Genomic DNA, 22,145 nt, shown 5'->3' with positions numbered 1-22,145 from the left:
CATTTCAACCGCCTGCTGCCACTCATGGTCTTCATCCTTCCATAACAGCCACATCCGTTTTCCATTTTACTGGGATTGATATGATAAAACACGTAATGGGCAGGACAGGCAGCAGAAAATGTACTGCCAAGTCGACGTAATATACCTCACTTTCACCCTTAACAGGAAGGAAGAAAGAAGAAATGAGGCACCAAGTTAAGTTTTGTTTTAGGCCAAGCCATAAACGTGTCTGTTTTTGCTTTAGCCCCTGAAGAATAGCCTGAATCTGTATGCTCCGAGCGTCATTTCCCACATGGCCACATGCTGTACAAATGTCGGATAATCATCCCCTTACATCTAATAGAGGATAAGTCAAAGACCCTGCGTCTGACAATGTGTTTTGCATTTGAACGCCATTAAGGTGCCACTTTTAACAAGATGTCTGTACTCTGCTGACAGTAAAGAGCACTTCATTAGTGTACTGTATTATCGCATTTCAAGCGAGAAATTATATTTGGCAGGTTGTAAGTAGGTTAAATTGAGAGTTGTATTGTGAGATTGTTAACAGCCTGACAGGAGCAGAGACAGAAGGCTGATGGCTGTCTGCTCTCCCCGTCTGGTGATTGATGCAAGAGGGAGGAGAGAAGAGGGAAGCCACTATTGTAAGAGTACTGGCCTTAAAGATATAACATGCAAGAATTCTGAAGGAATTAGGAAGTAAACGAACAAGACTAAACCTAACACCAATAACACTTTCAAACATTACCTTGTCTGTAAACATTTGTGCCTGAGTGATGTCAGATGGTTATTCATCAGCATTGGTGAGTGTTCAACGAGGTGTTCACTACCAGAGGTAATTGGGATAATTTGTGTTAATTTGCATTACTACTGTGAGTGTTTATTTGCCCCAAACAGCCAGACTACTTTACTGTACATTAGCCATAAGCTAGTGTAAGCTAGGCTGAGTGTGTCTATGTGCTTGAATTCAGGTCAACTCTCAATAAAACTCCGCTCTTACCAGAGACTCTAGTTCTCTCTCTTTTTTCCCTCCACTCCTCTTTTAAATATTAGTTGATTAAGTAAATTACACTAACCAAATATAACGGAGGTCATACCCACGGACCACTGATGCAGTCAGGCTGATAAAAGTGAAAATGAATCCACTTTTAATCCCAAAAGATAAAACAATCTGAGCTCTATTCTCTGGTATACGGCTTCAGATCACAGCAGAATCCGTCTGTGTTTGTTCTTCCACAAGGTCAGGCTCCTCACCTGACGCTCTCCTCCAGGGCTGGCCACCTCTGAGCAGCTGTTGCTCTCCTCGCAACACACTTGGCCAGCACCTTTTGTTTTGGTTTGAATCCGAGACCCCAGCGGCAGAAATGGCATACTGTGGGTTGAAGATGAGATCTATTAAAAGGTTGCAGTGTGGAGCCTGCTGTGCCGTGTTATCTCATTTGAATTGTACATTGTATGTATTGGCCAGATGCTATCTAAATATGATTATGATAATATGAGTGTTTTGTTTGCACTAAATATTGCAGATTATAGGTGAATTATCCTCACATATAATAGTGTGTTTTTAAATCTGCCCTTTAACTGCAGTTTATGTATATATGCAGTAGTCTTCAAATCTTCATAATAAGCTAGAAGAAGCAATAAATAATGGTAATAATTGAGTAATAATAATTGAACTGATACGTGTTTCTAAATCTGAAGAAGGAGTAACCTGTGGTTTATGTGTCTTGGCCCAGGCCAGGCAGGAGATGTGTGAGGAGAAACTTGACCAGCTGCCTGCACTGCTACAGGAAGAACCGCTACTGAGAAATTACATTTAGATAAGAACTGTTTTTCTGCTCTGAAGAAACAGCCTGTAGGGGAAAAAGCTCCCAGTGGTTAAGTCGTCCTGTGGTTCCCTGAAACTCCTTGTTCAAGCTATCTATTAACCAAACCCAGGCCTAAATGTACACCTCTCTATGCCCATGGGTTTTCATAGCCTTACTGTGTGGTCCCTGTTTTCCATCACAAACTTTTGTTGGTAGCTACAGCTTGCATCCAGTGCCACTTCTTGGCCAGATTGTGTTGTTGGTGGGACCCTTTTTTTATGACCAGAATTAGGAGTACCCTTTTCCATAAACAGATATTCACCATATACTGCTATATAAGGGAGATTGTGGAAATGTGGGAGTGTGTCTGATGCGCCTTGCCCACAAAGGCCTTAACTGCCCTGCAAGTTCTGTTTTTGATAAGAACGAAGTGTGGAAGTAATTGATGGTCCTTTCCTGACCGGTACAATGGAGAGGGTGGTCTTTGTAGTCCGTCGGCTTGCCGTCGGCCAGAAGTTGCGATTTATAAGCAGGTCTCAGACCGCAGTTGTAAGTGTATGTCACTGTTCTGTGGTTTCCAGCCTTGGGCGTGTGTACGTAGTGAGGCCGTCAGTGCGCTGCGATTATGCCTGAGCCTCAGGGTTTTATGGGAATTCCTCTGGACAGCCACCTATGACTTTATGAAACACTTAAATTCGTCTAATTGAATTTCCACATTTCGTGGTTGGTAGTTCCAGGTTTGTCCATCACCGCAAAGAGGTACCAGAGGAGCTAGTTCCACTAAATATAAGGGTGAAAAGAAAATGTTAATCCTGTGTCTGTGTGTTTGAGTGTATGTGTCTAAGAGGGTGAGCGATGGGAGAAAATTTCATGTGCAAAAGTTTGCAGTTTTTGGTATCTCTAGGCGATAAAGTCAAGCCAAAATGTTATGTTATTTGCAGAGATTGATGCGGGTAAAGACGTCAAAGGACAGAACATGACCTGTATAGATGGTATTTTTTTATTTCATTACATCACAACGACATTGTCCAGATCCAGAGATGATGCATTAAATGGAACGTCTCATTTGTGTCTTCATCGTCTTTTACAATCAATCAGTGCAATCATGTTATGACCATCATCTCAGGATAGCTTCTTCCCACAGGTCTGACTGTGGATTTTACTGGCAAAACGTTCTGAAAACGAGGGATTTTGATGTGATTCTGGGTGTTCGGAAAGTGTTGGCTGCTCTGCTCCATCATTTACTTAATAGTGTGTCTGCAGTTTCCAGCTGGTTGGAATTTGTAGCTGAGGCCTGTTTGTTTGGAGTCTCCTGTTGTCTCACTATATACTATACCTCTGTGCTTGAGCACCAAGGCCTCTAAGGTCCCTTTACTTACAGATAGTTCAGATAAGTCTCTCTACTCCACTTAACCAGCCATGTTTCTATGGTAATATCTAAAAATGTTGGCTTAAATTAGAGGAAACTAACTGCTCGGTAGATTAAAGGAAAGAGAAAACCACATCAGACAGTTAGTTGCATGTTAGGCATGTTATTCCTTCAATGGAGTTTACATCTCTTCTTTTGATCATAGTTATGTCATTGTGTGTTACAATCTATGCAGGTTTTGGGTCCATTCTGTTTTCTCTTGGTAAAGTCGAGAAAAACTGGACCAAGGCACACAAACGAAAGAATTCTCTCTGCTTGTGGGCTGTTTTTGGCTGGGCAAGCTTACCTCCTGGGGCCCCCACCAACTTGTCATGAGAAAGGAGAGGGCAGAGACCAAGTATATTTTATGTCAGCAAGTTTAGAAAAACTTGTTTTTCTTGTTAATTCATCAAACCCTGTGTGCTGTCATATGGGTGTTTGGGAGTAGAGGTATTCCATCATGAGCTCAGGCCTTACTGTGGCTCAATGATATTAAACAGCTCTTAGAATAAAACAATGCTGGCCCCATCTGGTCAGTATTTGAAAAAATATCAGCCATGCTGGCTCTGCGTTAGTCCTTCCATCCAGTGCTGTTCCTGCTGCCATGTGGATTTCATTACAGCTCTTTGACTCCGGCCAATCGGCAGCTTTTCATGTGAATTAACTGAGCGACTGTGAACCAAAGACTTCTATCAGCAGCACTCATCATTGAGTTAAGAGAGTCGATGTCTCTTTCCCCTAATTTGGTTTTGTCAAGTTAATCCCAGCATTAGTCTCTCTCTCTCTCTGAATGTCAGTCACTCCAACACTCCTCTCCGTCAAATAAGGTCTCACCTCATTAGGGCAGGGTCTCTCTATCACCCCTGATGTCAGCCTCCATTACTCCGCCAGGAGGAGAGGATATGGATGGGGTGTCTTCGCTGTCATGTCATCTTCTGTGCCATCCAGCCACAGCTATGTCTTTATTAATGACGCGTCTGTGATGAGCCCAGGCCTGTTGTCCCAGAGGCCTAATAATTGTTTTACAGTTATTGGAGAAAAGGGGCTAAGTGGCTCATGAAAGCAGCTGTTAAATAAACACCAGCTCAAGTTTAAAGAGGTGGCTGCGAGGGGGTTTTTCTTCACCTTTGAAAATAATTAGTGTAAGCTGTTTTTTCTGAATCCAAGTAACTTTATTTTAAATCATGTTATCAGATAACCCCAGCACAAGCTTATATGATGCAGAAATATACAAGATCTAGCTAACACTTCCTAATTTCCATCATTAATTTTGTTAATTTATAGTTGATAAATAGTTATTTGACTGTTTAAAAAACAACAAAATGACTTATAAACCATTTAATAAGCAAATGTTTATTGTAGAGAGTTGTGTTTGATGTTTATAATAGTTTGTAAATTGTTAATAAATACTGTGTGGTTCATCTATAAACATTATTTGGCTGACCATTAAAAAAGTTGCAACTGCTGTTTATAAACTTTTACAATTCCTTAATAAATTGTTCATGAAGAATTTCATTGTTCGTCAACAGTGAAGGCTTTAGTAAGGTTTAATTAACTTTGTATAGCCGTCGTTATTAAATGGTCAATTTAAAGTGTTACCGAGAAAAATATAGTGCTAGAATAGAAAAGATTTGGCCATAAATCTTCATATACACATTCAGAATCAACATTAGCAAAGACCGCTGCCTCAGGAATTTTGACCGTTTATAAAATAAGTAACAATATAATGAGATATTTCTTTATTGCATTCAATTTCATAGGTCATTCATTGCTGAGGGAGTGTTGCGGCTAAAGGGTTAGCACCCGTCACACATGAGCTCATATCATAAAGTTAGAATCAGCTTGATTGCATCTCAACAGTTTTGTTTGTTGTTGCCCTTCCAGGTTGTTACGCACACATTATGACGCCAAACAGGCATCTCTAAAGTTTCAGTGGACAAATTACTGCCAATACTGCTGTTGTCCCCATGGAAACGGACCCTTTTTTGAATTTAAACACGCCTCAGCCAAGTCGTTGGCTCGTGCCTTTCAGAGCAATTAGGATGCTGTCCACAGAAACTGCACCCAGCCTTACCTAAGTATGCACCCAACTACAAATATAAACACAAATGCACATGTTGTAATTTTATTATGTCAGTGCATGTAATTGGCTTTTATGTGTTTGGAGTCTGAGCCTCACCACCGTTGCAACAGTCAGATTGAAGCAGTTTGGAGCACGTTTTTCTTGAGCAGGGGAGAGTGTTGCTTCTTCCCGTGGCTGTAAGAACCAAGGAGACAAAGAAGTTCACCTGTCCGTAGCAATGTTGTATATTTTCTATAGATTCTATAGAATATCAAAAATGTTGTAAGGAGTTGGTTCCAGTTGACAACCGGTTCCAAATGATCTGATCCATTCAAATCATATGCCTCATTTCATGAACTGAAATGAGCCAAAGTGTGGCTCCATTTCACAAAGAAAGATGACAACACTGCTAGTTGTAATGCCCGTGAAATGATAATTTCATGTGAGGGTGGAAACACCAGCAATATGCTGGAAGGAATACTGTGTATTTGACACACTGCTTCCCAACTGAGCAGCAGGTTTCTTTCCCACTCTGAGGATAAATATCCTTTTGTCATGAAAACATGATGCCACGCAGGGTTAACAGATTTTTCCTTTGACGAAGAAAAACCAAATGAAAATATCTGTTGTACAAATATTCTCTCATTTAATCAATTATAGATGATGACAGACAGACTGTTGCCGCAGGCAGCCTTTTTTCTACTGTGTTTGTACATTGTGTTCAGACTCAGAAATAATAAATCAGTTGCATTGATGTTGAAAACATGTGTAGGCCTAGTTTTTTTTCTCACAGAAATGGCGAATTAGAAATGTTTAATCTGGGAAGATTCGGACAGATAATACAATCTTATCAATTCCCATCTATACTGTCCACAGATTTATGATTAATAAATCCAACCAATGAGAGGTGCTGTGTGAACAGTTGTTTTTATAGACTTTCATGGATTGGTAGTGTGTTGTTTCACTTGACTTGAAGGGTTTTGTTTTTTTTGTCAAATTCAATAATTCTAATAAATTAAATTACTACTACTTCCTGATGAGATGACAGATGATATAATGTTCTCCAGCTAATTTTTCTCAGCTGGAAGTGGTTGGTTTATGTGAATTGGCTGTTATAAGAGCGCTGGATTGACCCGTATTTCACTATAACCTTCAATTCAATTCAGCAGTGGCCTCCTTCCAGCTCATTAGAGAGTTAGAAACCACACATTCAACCTCACACTCTTTCCCTCATGCTGAATTAATGGAACAATCCACATAGTTGGCCACCAGAAGTGTGGAGGGAAAAAAAACCTTGACCACACAATAGCTATTTGTTCCTGTTCATCATTCTAGCTCTGCCTCTCTCTTCAAGTCCTAATCGGATTCGGCTTCTTGAGAATTAGGTCACTTATTAAAAAAGAAAATAAAACGTTCTTGTAGCCATTTATGTACCTATTCATTTAATGAGAAAACCTCTGCAGCTGTTTTTTTTTTTCGTGAGAGAAGTCAGACAAGTAGAGCTGCATAACATGCATCTCTAGTCAGAGCTAATTTTGTGCAAATGGAAATGGAAGTGAATGTTATGTATTATGATTATTGAATTAAATATATTGCATGTTTTTTGTTTGTTTGGCTGTAGTGCATGGAGCAGCAGCTGGAGAGGATATGTAGCAAATGAATCTAATCACTGTATCATAGGCAAACAAATGCAGAGCTGTGAGCTGTTATAGTATTATGAAGCACAAAGTTGAGTAGATTGAACATTATGAGCTTGGATACACCAGACTAATCACAAATTACACCTCTTTATCGGATTTAAAACAAATAACGCAACAAATGTTCTACATGGGAATTTTGCCAAGAGTTTTGCAGTGCTTTGCTTTCCATGTAGAATCTAATATTGTATACAGCAGACTGCGTCTTGCAATCCACTGTGGATTTCAAAGACCGGTCTCTGATTCTAATAAGCTATTCATTATTAGGAAAGTTTTCTGTATTGGACTATGACTTTTTCAATTCCAAACACTGTTCCCCATTGGCAGTGCAAAAAAAAAGAAGTTTGAACATCCATAACACTGTGCAGGGTCACAGTTGAACAAACCCAGACGACCAGAGAATGCTCGAGGCCCTCCAAAGTAAACCGGACACAGGCTATGCTCTTCCCGTACGGTGGCAGGTTTCAATTTGATACTTGGAGCCAGTGAAAGAAGAAGCCAAGAGTTTCTCTTTCTTTTGTTTATTATACCAATATGCTGTTCTTGATTATTTTTTATTTATTAATTTTTTTTATCCCCGTTATTTTCTGAATTGGATTTTACTGCATAATTAGTTTGCATAATTGTTTGTTTGTATAATTTGTGACTGAGAGCCTGTGACTGGAGACAGTCAGTTTACCTGTCCTAATATGTTTATGACCCAAGTCATTACTGTTAGCTTTTCATTTTGCTAGCAGAGTAGCACTCATCCATCTTACAGTTTCAAATCAGTTTCAGATTTTTTGCATCACTCAAAATTCCAGTTTAGGTTAAAGGGAAATTCTGGTATTTTTGAACCTGAGCCCCTATTATTATTATATTTCCATGTGTTGGTGTGTAAATGATTCAATGATTCGCCTCAGTTGGCAGCCACAACACTGCTGCAATGGCTGCTATGTACTCCTTTGGGGCAACTCCGACCATCAAAGTTACACCCATTGAAAGTGCTTGTTTTTGTCACTGACGGGCTGCGATTGATTTTCTAAGTGTCTGACAACATTATGGAAGCAATTCCTTCAGAGCGATCTTTTTATTAAATAATAAGATCCTTTTTGTGACCAGAAAGCGAGGAGGTAAGTCATTGCAGGAATACGATGGTGGAAACGTGAGTCAGAGACTTGGAGAGGAGTTTGGAGTTTGCCTGGAAGAACTGCCAGCAAGAATTTATTTCCAAAGTCATGGCTGAATATTGAACTTATTTTGACAATCTAGATGAGGCAACAACTGTAACCTCACAAGATTTCAGAGCAAGACCATAAAACAAGACTTATTTTTCTGGTTGATCTACTGGAACAATTCCAAGACTGTTTTATGAGAAGTATGAAACATTTACACACCAAAACATGTAAATATAAGGCCCAGGTTTAAAATCCTGGAATTCCCCTTGACTACGTTCACTTTGAAAATGTACTTTCTTCTATTTTGTTAACCATATTTCACATAATCTGGATGTTTTTCTGTCTGATTTTCTCATGTAAGAGTTCTGTCTGATGCATAATCTGGCCTTTGCCTTTGCCAGTGGCTCTTGGAAAGCTGAAATCAATCTCAGATCTATTCTGCGTACGCGCAAGCAGGGTTGATCTGTAGGCTTATGACTAGGATGCCTGCTAATACTTAATATGTTCCTAACCTAATCCTGATGGCTCTATATGGCTCACACAGAAACGCACATTTATGCAGATACGCACAAAAACAAAAACAAAAATCTTACAAACCTGAAGTATGCACTGTGTGCATAAATGTACAGTCAATAAACACACATATATTGCATGTGAAACACATAGCTAAAGCCTTCCCCATGTGGATATATGAAAGACCTCTCGTTTTCTAATTTATACCTTTATCCTCGCCAACCCAAATTCCTCCACAGCGCAGTTTGATGCTGCATATTTTATCCTGGTAGAATAGCAGCGGGATCTGACTGGAAATCCCTTTGAACTCTGTGAAATATTGGAAGTCAGAGCTTTAATCTGCGGCTCTCTGGTTACTGTTTGGATAGGGCATGTAGTTGGCCAGTCAGTTGCACTGTAGTAGGCCAGCACATGGTCATTTCACTGTCATCAAGGTTGTATTCAGACTTGACAAACTGTTTCTATGAAGTAAGCTGAAGGAGGTTTATACCGTCATGTTATTTGCCAGATGCAAATGTTTGCAAATTTTTATGTAGTGAGGAATAGTGAAAAACAACCAAACTGAAGTTGATGTTCATCCTTCATTTCTTGTTACCACACGCTCTCACTTTTGACTTGTTGAAATGGAAAGTTAAAATAAGCAGACATTTGGGTAAGTAGCTCTCAACAATCATCACTTTGAAAGCAACACATTTGAGAGTTAGTAACTCAGACGGATGAAGAGAAATGTACACAGTTTGCCAGCCCAGGCTCTCCCTGTTGCCCCAAATCCACTGGTAATACTAATAGAAAAATCTCAGTCGTAAAGCCATCCACAAAATAAAGAGGAAACGAAAAGAAAATAATATGCCCATTCACAAGCAGTGGAAGGGAGAGAAACTGTGGGCAGCACGAGGCCAGGATAGGCACCTGCCCACAAACCATATATTCATCCTCCTCTCTGGAGTACTATTTTCCTAGGGGCCTTGTGGAAACGCTACACACATATAAAAAAAGATTTCCCCTGTAAAATACCACAACACTTTTATTCCAAATAATAAAATGAGTGTGATCAGACTCTGGCTAAAATTAAAATGTTTCAATGACCCTTTTTGGCAGCTTAATTTAAAAGGCGTGCTACAACTGGGGCAAAGTTTGTTGTGTTTGTTCAGGAACACTTTCCTCCTTTAATGAATCATTTCATGCTCAGGAGAAGACATCAGACCTGTCAGACTACAGACTTCAGATTTCCATCCAGTCACTCGTCACACATCTTGTGCCCGTCACTGTTTGGCTAGATTTGCCATTCAGACCACGAACATTTGTGGCTTCCCTCAAGGGCTTCGTATGCTTTGAATTCGAGTCTACAAAGAAGTGAATTAGCATACTCTCCTAGGTGTGACTCATCCAGGCACCAAGAGTCCTTGTGAGAGCTGCCATGGAGGATTGATGATGGTCCAGCATGCCAATACTGCTAACAGGAAGTTGACCTCAGTGTTGTGACTTCACAGACTGGGTCAGCCTGTGTGGGTGTTCGATTACTTCACTGAAATAGCTTGGCTCTAGTGTTACAGTGGCCAGGGTCATTAGCCCTGAGGACCAGGGCGACCCTCAAAGGTCCAATAGGTGTCACTGTAGCACACAACACTCATTGGCCTCCTCTCCTGACCAGAACATACAGAGATTGAATAACCACATCACAAAGGGATCTCATTAAGACTGTAGACATGGCAGTACCAACCTCCGACCCTCCCTGCAGTGATTGGGGTCAGAGGAGACCAACATTGGTCTCTTGTCACCGGTGGTCTCCCTAACTGAATTTCCTATTCATCTCACACAGCCTTTCCCGTAATTATGTAAATCTGTTGACTGAATTTGGCGGCAACACGATACTCAGCAAAGTGTAACAACAAAAAATACAACGGAAGAGTCTGGTTTGAATTAGGGCTGCATTAGAATCGGACTAAGGCCCAGTGAATACACCACACCTGTATTACATTACCGCAGTGTGGAGGAGACAGAAATGAGGGCAGAGCAGAGAGAGTAAAAGGAACAGAGCTGAAGGATGTTAAATGAAGTGGAAGAACTTTGAGTATGCAATATTAAAACCTGTTTTATTACACGCTTGTTTGAAATGGCAACAGAGACAGGAAGAACAAAGAATATTACATTTCACCTGCTCAGGAAGTGCTGGAACACATAGCATGAACTGTGCAGTCAGGCAGTTCCCATGGACACATGAGTGACGGCTTTACTTTGGTTCTTAAACATCTTACAGTGATAAGGCAGCTCCTAAAGTCAATAACTTAGTCAAACACCTTAATCTTAAGCATACTGCTCCACTATCTACTATCTAATCGTCGTATCGTTTAAGGTTCTTTTTATGATTCTTTTAAAGAGAAAAACAGTTAAAGAACAGAATTAACACTGTTTTATTTTCTCAGACCGTGCCCTTTTTGTTGAATTTACTGTAAATATCCTTAATTTACCTTAATTTAACCAGGTAAAAGTAATATAAATCTCTTTCGGTGAATAAATTCTGAATTTATGAATTTATAAATGACCCAAATCTGCAGGTATGCCTCCCCAATTGAACCTGAAATAACAACACAGTAAGTCAAGCTTTCGGCTACTTTTGTAGAATAGCGGGATTTGAGAAAAGCGAAAGATCAAGGGGCCGGGCCAGAGCTTTGGAATTAAACTTGGAATTTAAATGTGTTGAAACAATGAACGTTTAACTCAAAACATTTTTGTTTAGATTTTCACAATTGAAAAACAAACAAACAAAAAAACACTGTGCCTTTTTTAATCGTAGAAGTAGGTCATGAGTTTGATTCTCCTCAATTCCCTCTGCTTAAACAGCCTTGGGTAAAACTTTTTAATGACTTAAGAGTATTTCTGTGCTAAGCAACAGACAAAGGGACCAATTAGTTACTAACAAATTTATCAAAAGGCCAGATGAGGTTGTTAAAGGGGCCCCAGTTGAAAAGGTCTGCAGTAGGTTGATAAATTAGATAACTTGGTTACCTCAGCGTGTTGTAGACTAGTAACTTAGCAACTAAGATACACTGCTAAAATGTTAGCGATATCCTGTAACGTCAGCTAACAATCAGTATAATCAGTCCAAACTGGCCGTTTAATACTGGGTTGTGGTACCAATCCCTAGCTGTAGACCAGTTACAGTCCTCTGTAAGCCGAGCTATAGATCTTAATGACGATAGAGGCCGATAAAATTCAGATATGAGTCTTGTTACACCTCTTCAGGTAACTGCTACATAGCTCCATTTGAATCATGCTAGTCCCTTTACGCTAATGCTTATCATGCTAGTCCTCTTACTGTTGCTCATACAGTTCCTTGTTTACAATGAGGGCTGCTCGGCAAAAGAATGAGCTTCAATCGCTACAGACTGAAAGAGTGTATCTTGCTTTCCAACATCTACATATCATATAACAGCTCATATCAAAAAACATTTGATTGAACAAACTGGAGCAGGTGTTTGTTTTATTGGCAAGATGGTTGATTTAATTAGTGTGAATGTAACTGTGATTAATTTTTTATAAACACTGGCCCGCTGACATCAGTTATTCTTAGTTATCGCTTGTGTTGACACATTTCTGGAGTTGACGGGAGCAGTTTATCAACCAGTAAGCATTTAGCATTGACATGAAATCTGATAATGGCTTGAAAGACTTGATCCGGCGTGTCCAATCAGTGCAAAGTACACACACTGCTGGCAATGGAAATCTTCAGATAAAGTTTCAGCTCTTTTCTTTTTGTCTGAATTTAATTTGAAATGAATTTATTGTACAATCCCTGGTGCTTAAGTGTTCCTAAATAGCTGCTTCAGTAGAGGTTTATTTCGTCTGAAAATTTTATGAAAGTAAACTCCAAATAGAAGAAGTAGTTCTCTTTCTGTTTGCCCTTCGGAGTGTTTGACGCCAGGCCATTTGGATGAACAATATTGTTCTCTAACCATTAGGCCACTGCCCTAACAGTTATGTTGTATCATCATTTCGGTAGGGCATTTTCCGAGTCGAAATCTAATGTAACTGATAAATTAGCCTGGAAAATGTAGAAATACCTTTTTGCAAGTCACGTAGAAGACAGCACGAATTCTTCACACTGTGGGAAGATATGTTCTGTTGTAAGCAAACGCCCGTGGTGTTTATGAGTCCACATTCCCAGTTTGGCTTAAAGACTTGGACAATGATGACGACTGTGGCACGAATTCAAGGCCAGAAAACTGTTCCGAGTTTAGGTGAATTTCTGTTGTGAATGAATTATGAGACTCTAGTCAGACTCAAACAACTTTTCAGCCCTGCTTTGTATATTTATTGCGACACATGAAAGGCTACAGTGATTAATCAAGTTGGATTTCATATTCTGCGCTATACCACATGATTGTTGAGGTTTTGAGCCTCCATTGCACTGTGTGGGGTTTCACCCATCATTTTCCAGTACAAATCTGCAAATGTAGAAATCTGACAACACCAGGTCAGCGAACAACCAAGAAATGAAAAACACTGAATGAAGCCCGTAAGGAACAATAAGAATTACTATTATTCTCATATTTTCATTCTCCTGTAAAACATTTTTACAATCATTCTTTCCCTTCGTGTCACAGCTTCTATCTACAGCAATTTTGTTTCAGCCATTTTGTATGCATCCTGCTCAACATTTCACTGTTATTTATTTGGTGGATGAGTGTAAGGCTGTACCGAGTGAGTTTCATTATGTGCCCACCATAAGCCAGATGGGCGGAATCATAGAAGCGCTGCACTGTAGCAAACATAATCAACCATTTCAAATCCACCAGTGAGCTAGAAAGAGCTTCACAGAGGCCGGATCCTGTGAAATATAAATCAAATCGGGTCATGAAGAAAAAAGAAAAAACTGAAAAAACACATGAATGATGAATATGCTGATAAGCCCATAAAGTTCTATCTTGCACCGTATTTCTATAGTACCTTATATAACAACTATGGAGATTTTTGGTTCCGAGAAATCAGCTTCTGTGTGTACGTGTCAGTTTTCAACCTTCGTGTAAAGAAATAATGATTTTGAAATTAGTTCCTGGCATTTCTTTTGCAGCCGCCAGAGAGAGGACATGGGCCAAAGCAACGGCTGCTTTTTCTTATACTCTTTTGTTCCAAGTTAATGGGGCTGTAAGGGAAGACAGCAGCTGAATTTCTTGATGATACTTCCCCAAAGTCATGACTTTAAGCCATTTTTATTTATGCTCTCCAAGCACTACTGATTAGTTTGCAGTATGTAGCGTTGACACATTTCACTTGTGTATCCTAATACTAGCAATACAACTAAATTAGCACAAACTAAGTGCACATGTCTCTTAGAATGGCACATTTTGAAAATACAGTTACAAATCAGCAGAGATGGATTGTCACCAAGTACATCACTTGGTAGTCCTTCAGTTTACTTGAGTTTTTCCATTTCCGTCCACCATATTTATTTGTTTACTTAAGTAAGGAGTTACATTGCAGATTACATGCTGCATCTGAGCCAAAGTGCATTTTTAAATTGAGCTACTTCACTGGCAATCAGATTACAAAAAAAAGTTCAGTACAGTATAAACATACATACATTTACATACTGTATATGTTTAATTTACTTTTACGTGTACTTTAGTGCATCTATTGCCACAAAATTACTTTTGATACTGAAGTACATTTAATGTCAGATACTTAAAGCATTTTACTCAAGCACTATCTGGAAGTGTTGCTTTTACTTTTACCAAAGTAATATTTTAACATGAGAACTTTACTTTTTCTTCAGTATTACTGTTGAATATTTTTTACAACACTGCAAATCAGGTGGCTCGTTTCAAACGAGAACCTGTTTTCCCTTAAACTGCTCAGACACGATAGAGACCAGGAAGGTCACATTTTATCACGTCACGTCACAATCCGTTCACATGTGACCAATACAAACGTGACTAATACATGTACATATCTGCATATAGAGCCTGTTTGAATAGCAGTTGCCAAGGAAACCTCCTAGTTTTCACTTTCTGGGTCAACTGCAAGGCAAGCACTTTCTTCCCCATGTTCAAAGTCAAGCATAGCTCTGTTATGTTGGAGATTTTGGGTTAAAATAAATATACCGTATAACACAAAAACTTATGAGGTCTGGCTTTGCAGCTTGGCCACAAAAGATAAGACCAGCGCTGGAAGAGTCAAACTGTTTATTGAAAAGTCCAAACAATAGATCAGACGGAAATCTCTGTGTATGTAAATACAGCCTTCTAGCATTTGCACCATATCAGCCCACTGAGGTGAATGAGTTGTTTATTTCTTCAGAGTTGGACCCGGCCTTCCAAAAGTTGGCAACAACAAATCTGTCGGCAAACAGAAAAAAAAAAGACGTCGATCAAAAAGATCCCGAGCTAACGTGTGGCTCTCCGAGCTGTAAACACAAACTAAAAGTAATTGGATCGACGTGCCACTGTATGAGGTGGTTGTACAAAAACAAAGAGACATAATGAGAGGATTAGAGGAAACACGAACATGTATACACAAATTTAATGAACACTGTAATGAGAAGAGTAAAACTTCACCTGATGCCATGAGGAAAGTTGATGCTTGCTGTCTAGTGTGAATCATCTGCAGGCAAGTTCTTGGCTGGAGTTCACAGCTGCTCAAGCTTAATCATGAACAAAACATGAACTTTGTGTGAGGCGTGTGGTTTTCAGCCAGCCAACCGACTCCAGGGGACACTATAGATGCCCAAAAGCCGCTCTCACAAGCCAAGAAACTGTTGGTTATTGAACATTTTATTGTAAGTCTCAGTTGAAATTACACATATTAAAATGGCCCATATAGAGTACCACCCAAATCACTCCAAATAGATGTTAATGCAACATTAATGTCAAACACAGTTTTTATTAGCAAAACGTAGGGCTGCACCTAACAATTATTTTCACTGTCGATTAATTTCTTCATTAATCTGTTGGTTGTCGGTCTGTGAAATGTCAGAAAAAAGGTGGAAATTGTTGCTCAGTGTTTCCCAAAGTGTGAGATGATGTCTTTAAATGTCTTTTTTGTCCACAACCCAAAGATTTTGAGTTTCCTGTCATAAAGGAGTAAAGAAACCAGAAAATATTCACATTAAAGAAGTTGGAATCAGAGAATTTTGACTTTTTATTTTGTCCAAAAAGTACTCAAACTAATTAATCGATTATCAAAATAGCTGGCACTTGATTTAGGGAATCGACAATAATAGATAATAGATTAAATGTTGCAGTTCTGGTATAGTGTATCAGATTTTATTGGAATTGAGCAACTTTTATGTTTTAAAGGTTAACTCCACCAATGTTACACATTAAATTGTTGGGAGTACTACTGCACATGTGAAAAAGTAATATTTGTATATTTTGTACTTCCAGAGGAAGCTGCACGTAATCTGATAAATTGCCTCTAGTGGTGTCACTTCAGGGGCTAAATTGCATTGTGGGTAATGTAAGCGCCACGTTTTGAAAAGGACGAAAGGACATTCTGCACTATCGATTATGATCGTTTGTTTTTAAAGTGTCCATAATGAGTCCAACAGTTTTGGAGGAGTAAAATGTTAGACCAGTGGACTGCTTTTCAAAGCCTGGCACCTACATTACCCACAATGCAGCTTAGCCACTGAGTGACATCACTAGAGGCAATTTATCAGATTACGTGCAGCTTCCTCTGGAACCACAAAAAGGCATCAATATACTTTTTCACATATGCAGTAGTACTCCCCAAGACCTGTAAATAAGCTCAGTGTGTAAAATAGTAATGGTTGTGTTTCTTTTACTTCAGCAAACTGGTAAGTTGACTGAAGTTTGACTGACCACTTTGTTTGGCATTCTGGTAACTCACACTGTTAGCTTTGGCTTAATAATTAACAGCACAGCATGCAGACTTTGTAGCATTTCCTGGCAGGATCAGTAGAAATGATGATAGAAGTGACAGGACCTGTTGCATTAAACTGTAATAAATCAGTCCACACTAAAGTTCCTAATTTGTTTTGGGATATTTTGCGACGCCATAGTGTGATTCAGCTCCTCTAATATTATGTTTTTACAGCTTGTTGTTTATTCACTGCTGTTCATGAATCAATCATCTTAACCAGAAGAGGCATGGCCCTGAAATATTATCAGTGGCAGGTTATCTCCCATAGCTCCACTTCTCTCCATATGAGGTCTATGTATGCAGACTAATGTCTGCGTCAACCTCACGGTCTCTGCTGAAGTATCCACTCCACAGTTTGACCAGAGGGATGGTGGAGGGCGGAACACCTGGATAGCCCCACTATAACAAGCTGTCATAGGACCTAATGAGCTTCCTGATTATCTTCCCCAGGGAGTATGTAAAACCTATATACTCTGTAAAATAACCGTTTCTATTTTTACCCCAGTGGACAAAAGCCTGCTGATTATAAATCACAGGGTAATTGTCTGTGATGCAGGTCAGACATGCACAGGATACTCCAGAGTTTGATTTGGAGACTTTTAACCTCCTGACACATGAAACAGGACACTCCTGATGGAAATATCCTGAGTCCCAGATTACCTCCACGGCCCATCTCCAGTGACGATGGAAGACCACTAGTCAAGCGATGCTAATAATGTGCACCAGTTGAACTGTGATGTGTGCATTCACAAGCGGCTCCTACAGTGACCTCAACATAAAAGACGGAGAAGGAGGGGGGGGATTCGTGCTCTGCTACCTGGGCCAGCCTCCTACACCACATCATCAGCAATCAGCCTCAGAATTTTCTGTAGCCCGCCCACATTCATGGTCTGATCTGAGCGTGATTAGAACTGACAAACTCAGGGAAACAGTAATACGTGGCATAAGCCAGGCTGTGTTTGTTTAGCCGCTGTACAGAGCTCAGGGCAAACACGCAGGTTTCGCCAAATGATGGGTGGCATGAACTGTAAACCGACCGGTTCCCGTCGACTCTAGTGAGTTTGAATGTGTTTACGTGCGGTCATGGCTCCAGTGGATTGGCAGGCTCTGGCTGTATACACTGCTGCATTCTTTGGTTTGTTACTTTATCTTTGAGATGGATGAGGATGAGTCCTCAATTCTCGGGTGTGACAGGTCAGTTCCGTCCATCATATAAAGTCTCACACACACTCATACCAAACCTTGCAGTCATACCACCCAATTACCCACTGCACATGCTGCTGAGTCTCCAAAGCCCTGAGTGGGTTTTGTTCAATATGGAAACAGGGAAGGGAGTGTCCAGACACAAAGGTGTGAGCAGCGACGAGGAGACCTTGCCGGATCTGTTTCACTATGTCATCATGTGAAAGAGCCCCGTTGGGTGCCCCCACTCTGCCCCCACCCCTCCGACTCCTCTCGCCTTACAGCCATCCTCAATGGGCCCTGGGAATTTCTCACCACGATCTGGTTAGCCCCATTACAAAGAACCCCGTGGCCACCTTTGAAAGCACTCTTCCATATACATACGCACAAGCATGCAAACGACTCCAGCAGCATTCATCACAATGATGTATGAAAGGGAAACTGGAAATGACAAGCTGTCTCGAGTGGACTGATTCTGAGCAATTTGTATGATCGGGTCTGGAGTTGTTGACATTGTTTCTTGCGGTGTTTGTATAAAAATTCTCCAAGATACTAATTTTTACTGGGTCGTGAATTCAGAAATTATGCAAAAATGTTCATTCCTGTTGTGTGCGACAGAAATCAATTTGTCGTGTTTTTTACCTCATGTCAGTTTCAACACATTGCCTTATATCTGTTTCAACACACTCCCAAAAACCAGTCTGGGTTCATATACCAGAATCTAAACGGTCATGCTCAGATGTTTGTTTCCATCCTGCAGTCGAAGCTTTCATGGCACCAACATTTGGAAACAGCTTCATGTCATTAAGCTGTCTCACACATTTCTCCCTCTTTCAGAACATTTTCTGTTCTCCTCTCCTCCAGATGACACCGCTGGGTCACTAATGTTTTTCTGCTTGTCTCTAGTGAGCAGAAATGAAAGGAGGGGGGTTAGTGGTTGCACATTCGACAGCTTGCTTCCAGGATATATGCCTTCCCAGGACGGAGGCCACGAGCTCCACACATATATACACATACAGTGCACTCTGTGGAGAAACTTAATGCAGCTCCGACCAGGAAGGGCCAGACCAGTTATGAATATTGATAGAGTCTGTCTGGCTGAGTGCTGGGTCAGCTGTAGGACTGCAGTATTCACTCTTCCAAACTGTCTTCATGTGTTTAACACATCTCATTACAAAGATAGTGTGAAGTCACCCTGCTGCCAACCAGACACTTAGCTCAAGTGTTGATGGTGCCCACTGGCAGAGATTTGGCAAAAGCCTGAGTGAACATACATGAGGCAGGTAGAGTTATGAACTCTGCTGTGTTTCCTTGATGGCGCCATATGTTATGAAGAATGTTGGACAAGCTGCATTCCTCACAGAAATATTAAACATACACACATGTGCTTCCCAGTAACATCCTCCTATTTTTTAATCCACATACAACAAGCTCCATAGTAATGAAGTGCGCCCCGAGCAAGCCAGTGATGTCACCCATCACTCTCATGTCTTCACCTATATCCAGTTTCTGTGTGCTGCACGCTTGGCAAGATCTCTTCACATAAGGAAAACAATAGGAGCCACACATACAAATGCACACTCATGTTCCCTCTTTCTCCCACACACTCTCAGACATACAGGCGTGTAATTTGACATAGGGCTCCTGTCAGACACGCACTGTGGTTATTACACACATCTCAGAGCTCAGGCCGAGTAATGGGACTTAAAGATAGCATTTTGTCAAGCCTTCCAACTGCGAATCAAAGAAAGCATATAGCATGTCCAACAAACACTGTTTAACTTTTCTGCAGCCATAATATTTATTCTTTGCTCATATCTGATTCACAATTTCTGATTCATACTTCCTCGACCGTAACCTTGAGATTTCCATGAGATTTGGGATTTTCCTTTTTTTAGCATCTGGCCACAGAACAAGCAAGCCCCCCTGCCCAATGCTGCTATGCTCTTTCTGTTTCTAAAACCGGTGCCGTTATTGATCTTGGCCTAATGTTTCAAACCCAATTCCGTTCAGGCGGCCCTGTGGACAGCGCAGCGCCGTCATTTGGTCAGACCCTGAGGTTTGCTCTGAGCCATGAATGGATCTCTATGTTGTTCTCGCAGGCTTTAGACCATCCCATCACCAGCTGGGTTTCGAGGTGACACCCCTTGTTTGATTCCCTCAATCTGAGCTTCTTTTGATAAAGCCTTCCTCTCATACTGTCATGACTGTTGTTTCTGTGGCTCCCCTAACAGACATGGATCATTCCAGGCCAGAACACACACATGTGCAAAGATACTGGAACATTGATACAGACACGTGAAAGCTTTGGTACAAGTCACAGACAGTACATACCGTACCGTTGATACCATACAGTTTACATGTTATTCTCACAGCTGTTCAGACAGAATTGGTTTGAGCCATTGTGAGTAGGAATGCCACTCTTCTTGCCATTAATCAAGCTTTACAAGAGCCAACATGTACTACAACAGGTTTCTGAATATATATCACACCATTTCCCACAGGAAAACAAGTATTGATGTGTTTTGAGGGCTGCTGATACCCTGAGAACAATCTGTCTCCTCCTAAACTGAAAAACAAGAAAATGTGACCTTTGCCCTCCGAGACTCAAAAATATTTTTCTCTGTAATTCTTTTATTATCATGTCACTCATCCATTATGTGCTCACGAAGAAGCAGTATGTTATCCGGGTTGAGTGGTGCGTCGGAGTCATGTGCGCTTCATCTCCAGAAGTGTGTGTGTGTGCGAATATCAGAGTGGTTGCCGTGGCACCCAAGTGGAAACAAAACAGATGTCAGCTGGTGCACGCAGTGTGTGTGACAGAGGGGCCTCAGATAGATACGCTGGACGTGCGGCATGATGCTCCTCTGCTGTTCAGTAATATAGGTTAAATAAACTCATGGACAAGAGTTGGCTCGCTGTGACATCGCTCAGCTAGAGGAGATATTTCTGGCAACAGAGCTGGAGTTTCTAGGTGGCCTTGTTCTTTTTTTCTTTTTCTTTTTCTTTTTTTTTTTACCGGATTTGATTCCATCATCGGGAAATAAAGCACTGTGGTACAACGAGAGACATTCAAGGCCAAATTAAGTAGTGGGTCTGCTGAAGAGAGAGGGACAGATCATGAGAGAATGTAATGAGGTTTCTGATGTGCTCTCTTTGCCCCATTGCATCCAGATGTTTTTTAACAGCGAGTTTGGTTTTTCTTGCCACCCGCATCTCATCCCCTGTCTTTCCACACACCTTACGTATTAGTCCTCACGCCTGTTATCAGGGAAGGCTGCCCATTGTGTGTCCAGATGAGTAATGGCCTGATGGGGAGAGTAGAAATGTGTCACGGTGAAAGAATGTAGACTTCAAACCTCTGCTGTAGGTGGTGTTTCTTTCTTCTCCAAACGACATCCAAACATGGAGAGCGTGCCTACGTGTTTCGCAGCAGTGCTAGCCCAGCACAAGATATATGTATGGTTATGGGATATACGGTGTGGTAGGTTGTCTGAGGTTAACAATTCCGTATGTGTTCCCTTTTCTTGCAGCTGAGATATCAACATGGCTTGACCACCCCGGACCTGCAGCAGACATTACCCAACTTGAAGAACTTCCTGGAACATGGCCTGCTGGTCCGATGGTAAGAATCAGAAAGAAACTTTCCCTCAAGTATTTCCTCAGAGGTCACTGAAGCCAGAAAGATGGTGTACTAAAGTGACACAAATGTAACAGTGGATCAGCTTTAATCTTTAACACATTCACAGATAAATGGTTCAATTAAACCATGGCTCAATACATTACCGTATTTTTCATTATACTTGTCTGCAGTTTTGACAGTATTCTGTGTTTGCCCAATTATAAGATGACCCACATTTTACCAACACTTTTTTAAGAAAACAACTTTTTTTTTAGATTTGAAGCACTTTCAGATGGATATTATCAGTCCAACATGAAAAGAGTCCTCGTCATTAAAAGGGAACTTAATAGAATAGAATAGAATTACTTTATTGATCCCAGACTGGGAAATTCTTTTGTCACAGCAGCAATGGGAAAGAAAAACAAACACACCCTGTACATAACATAAATAGAAAGCAAGATATATACAATGTATGTACACACTAACTTCTCTCCATTTTGCTTGCACCCAAATCTATTTATTTGCTCTATGCAGTATATGACAGGTGGCTGAGACAGAGACAACATTTATCCTATAGAGTGGCGTAGGGACTACATGTTTTTGTAAGCTAACCCAGAAGTTAGCATCGCCTTGGCTCCCTTGACAAAAAGCCAATGAGATTTTTGCATTGGATTTTGGAGTATTGCGGAAAATAAGATGTGTGGTGAACACAAGTTTATGATACTTAGTGATTTTGTTTAGCAAGATAATCATCACAGATGAACACCACTACTACACTCTATTACAAGACACTGTAGCATTCAAATGATTTTGAAGCT

The 22,145-nt window shown here is 40.5% G+C and overlaps 1 protein-coding gene across 1 annotated transcript in view; it reads left to right on the top strand.

Annotated features, from left to right (window-relative positions):
• Nucleotides 1-22,145, top strand: part of uvrag (UV radiation resistance associated gene) — a 92,842-nt gene that overhangs the window by 59,930 nt on the left and 10,767 nt on the right. Inside the window, exon 14 of the mRNA XM_084374641.1 lies at nt 21,239-21,330. Coding sequence (XP_084230767.1) covers nt 21,239-21,330 — 92 coding nt within the window. The remainder of the gene's footprint in view (nt 1-21,238; nt 21,331-22,145) is intronic.

This window comes from Pagrus pagrus (assembly GCF_965226575.1).
Source record: "Pagrus pagrus genome assembly, chromosome: 14".
Classification (NCBI taxonomy): Eukaryota; Metazoa; Chordata; class Actinopteri; order Spariformes; family Sparidae; genus Pagrus; species Pagrus pagrus.
This window is presented reverse-complemented; position numbering and strand designations above follow the sequence as displayed.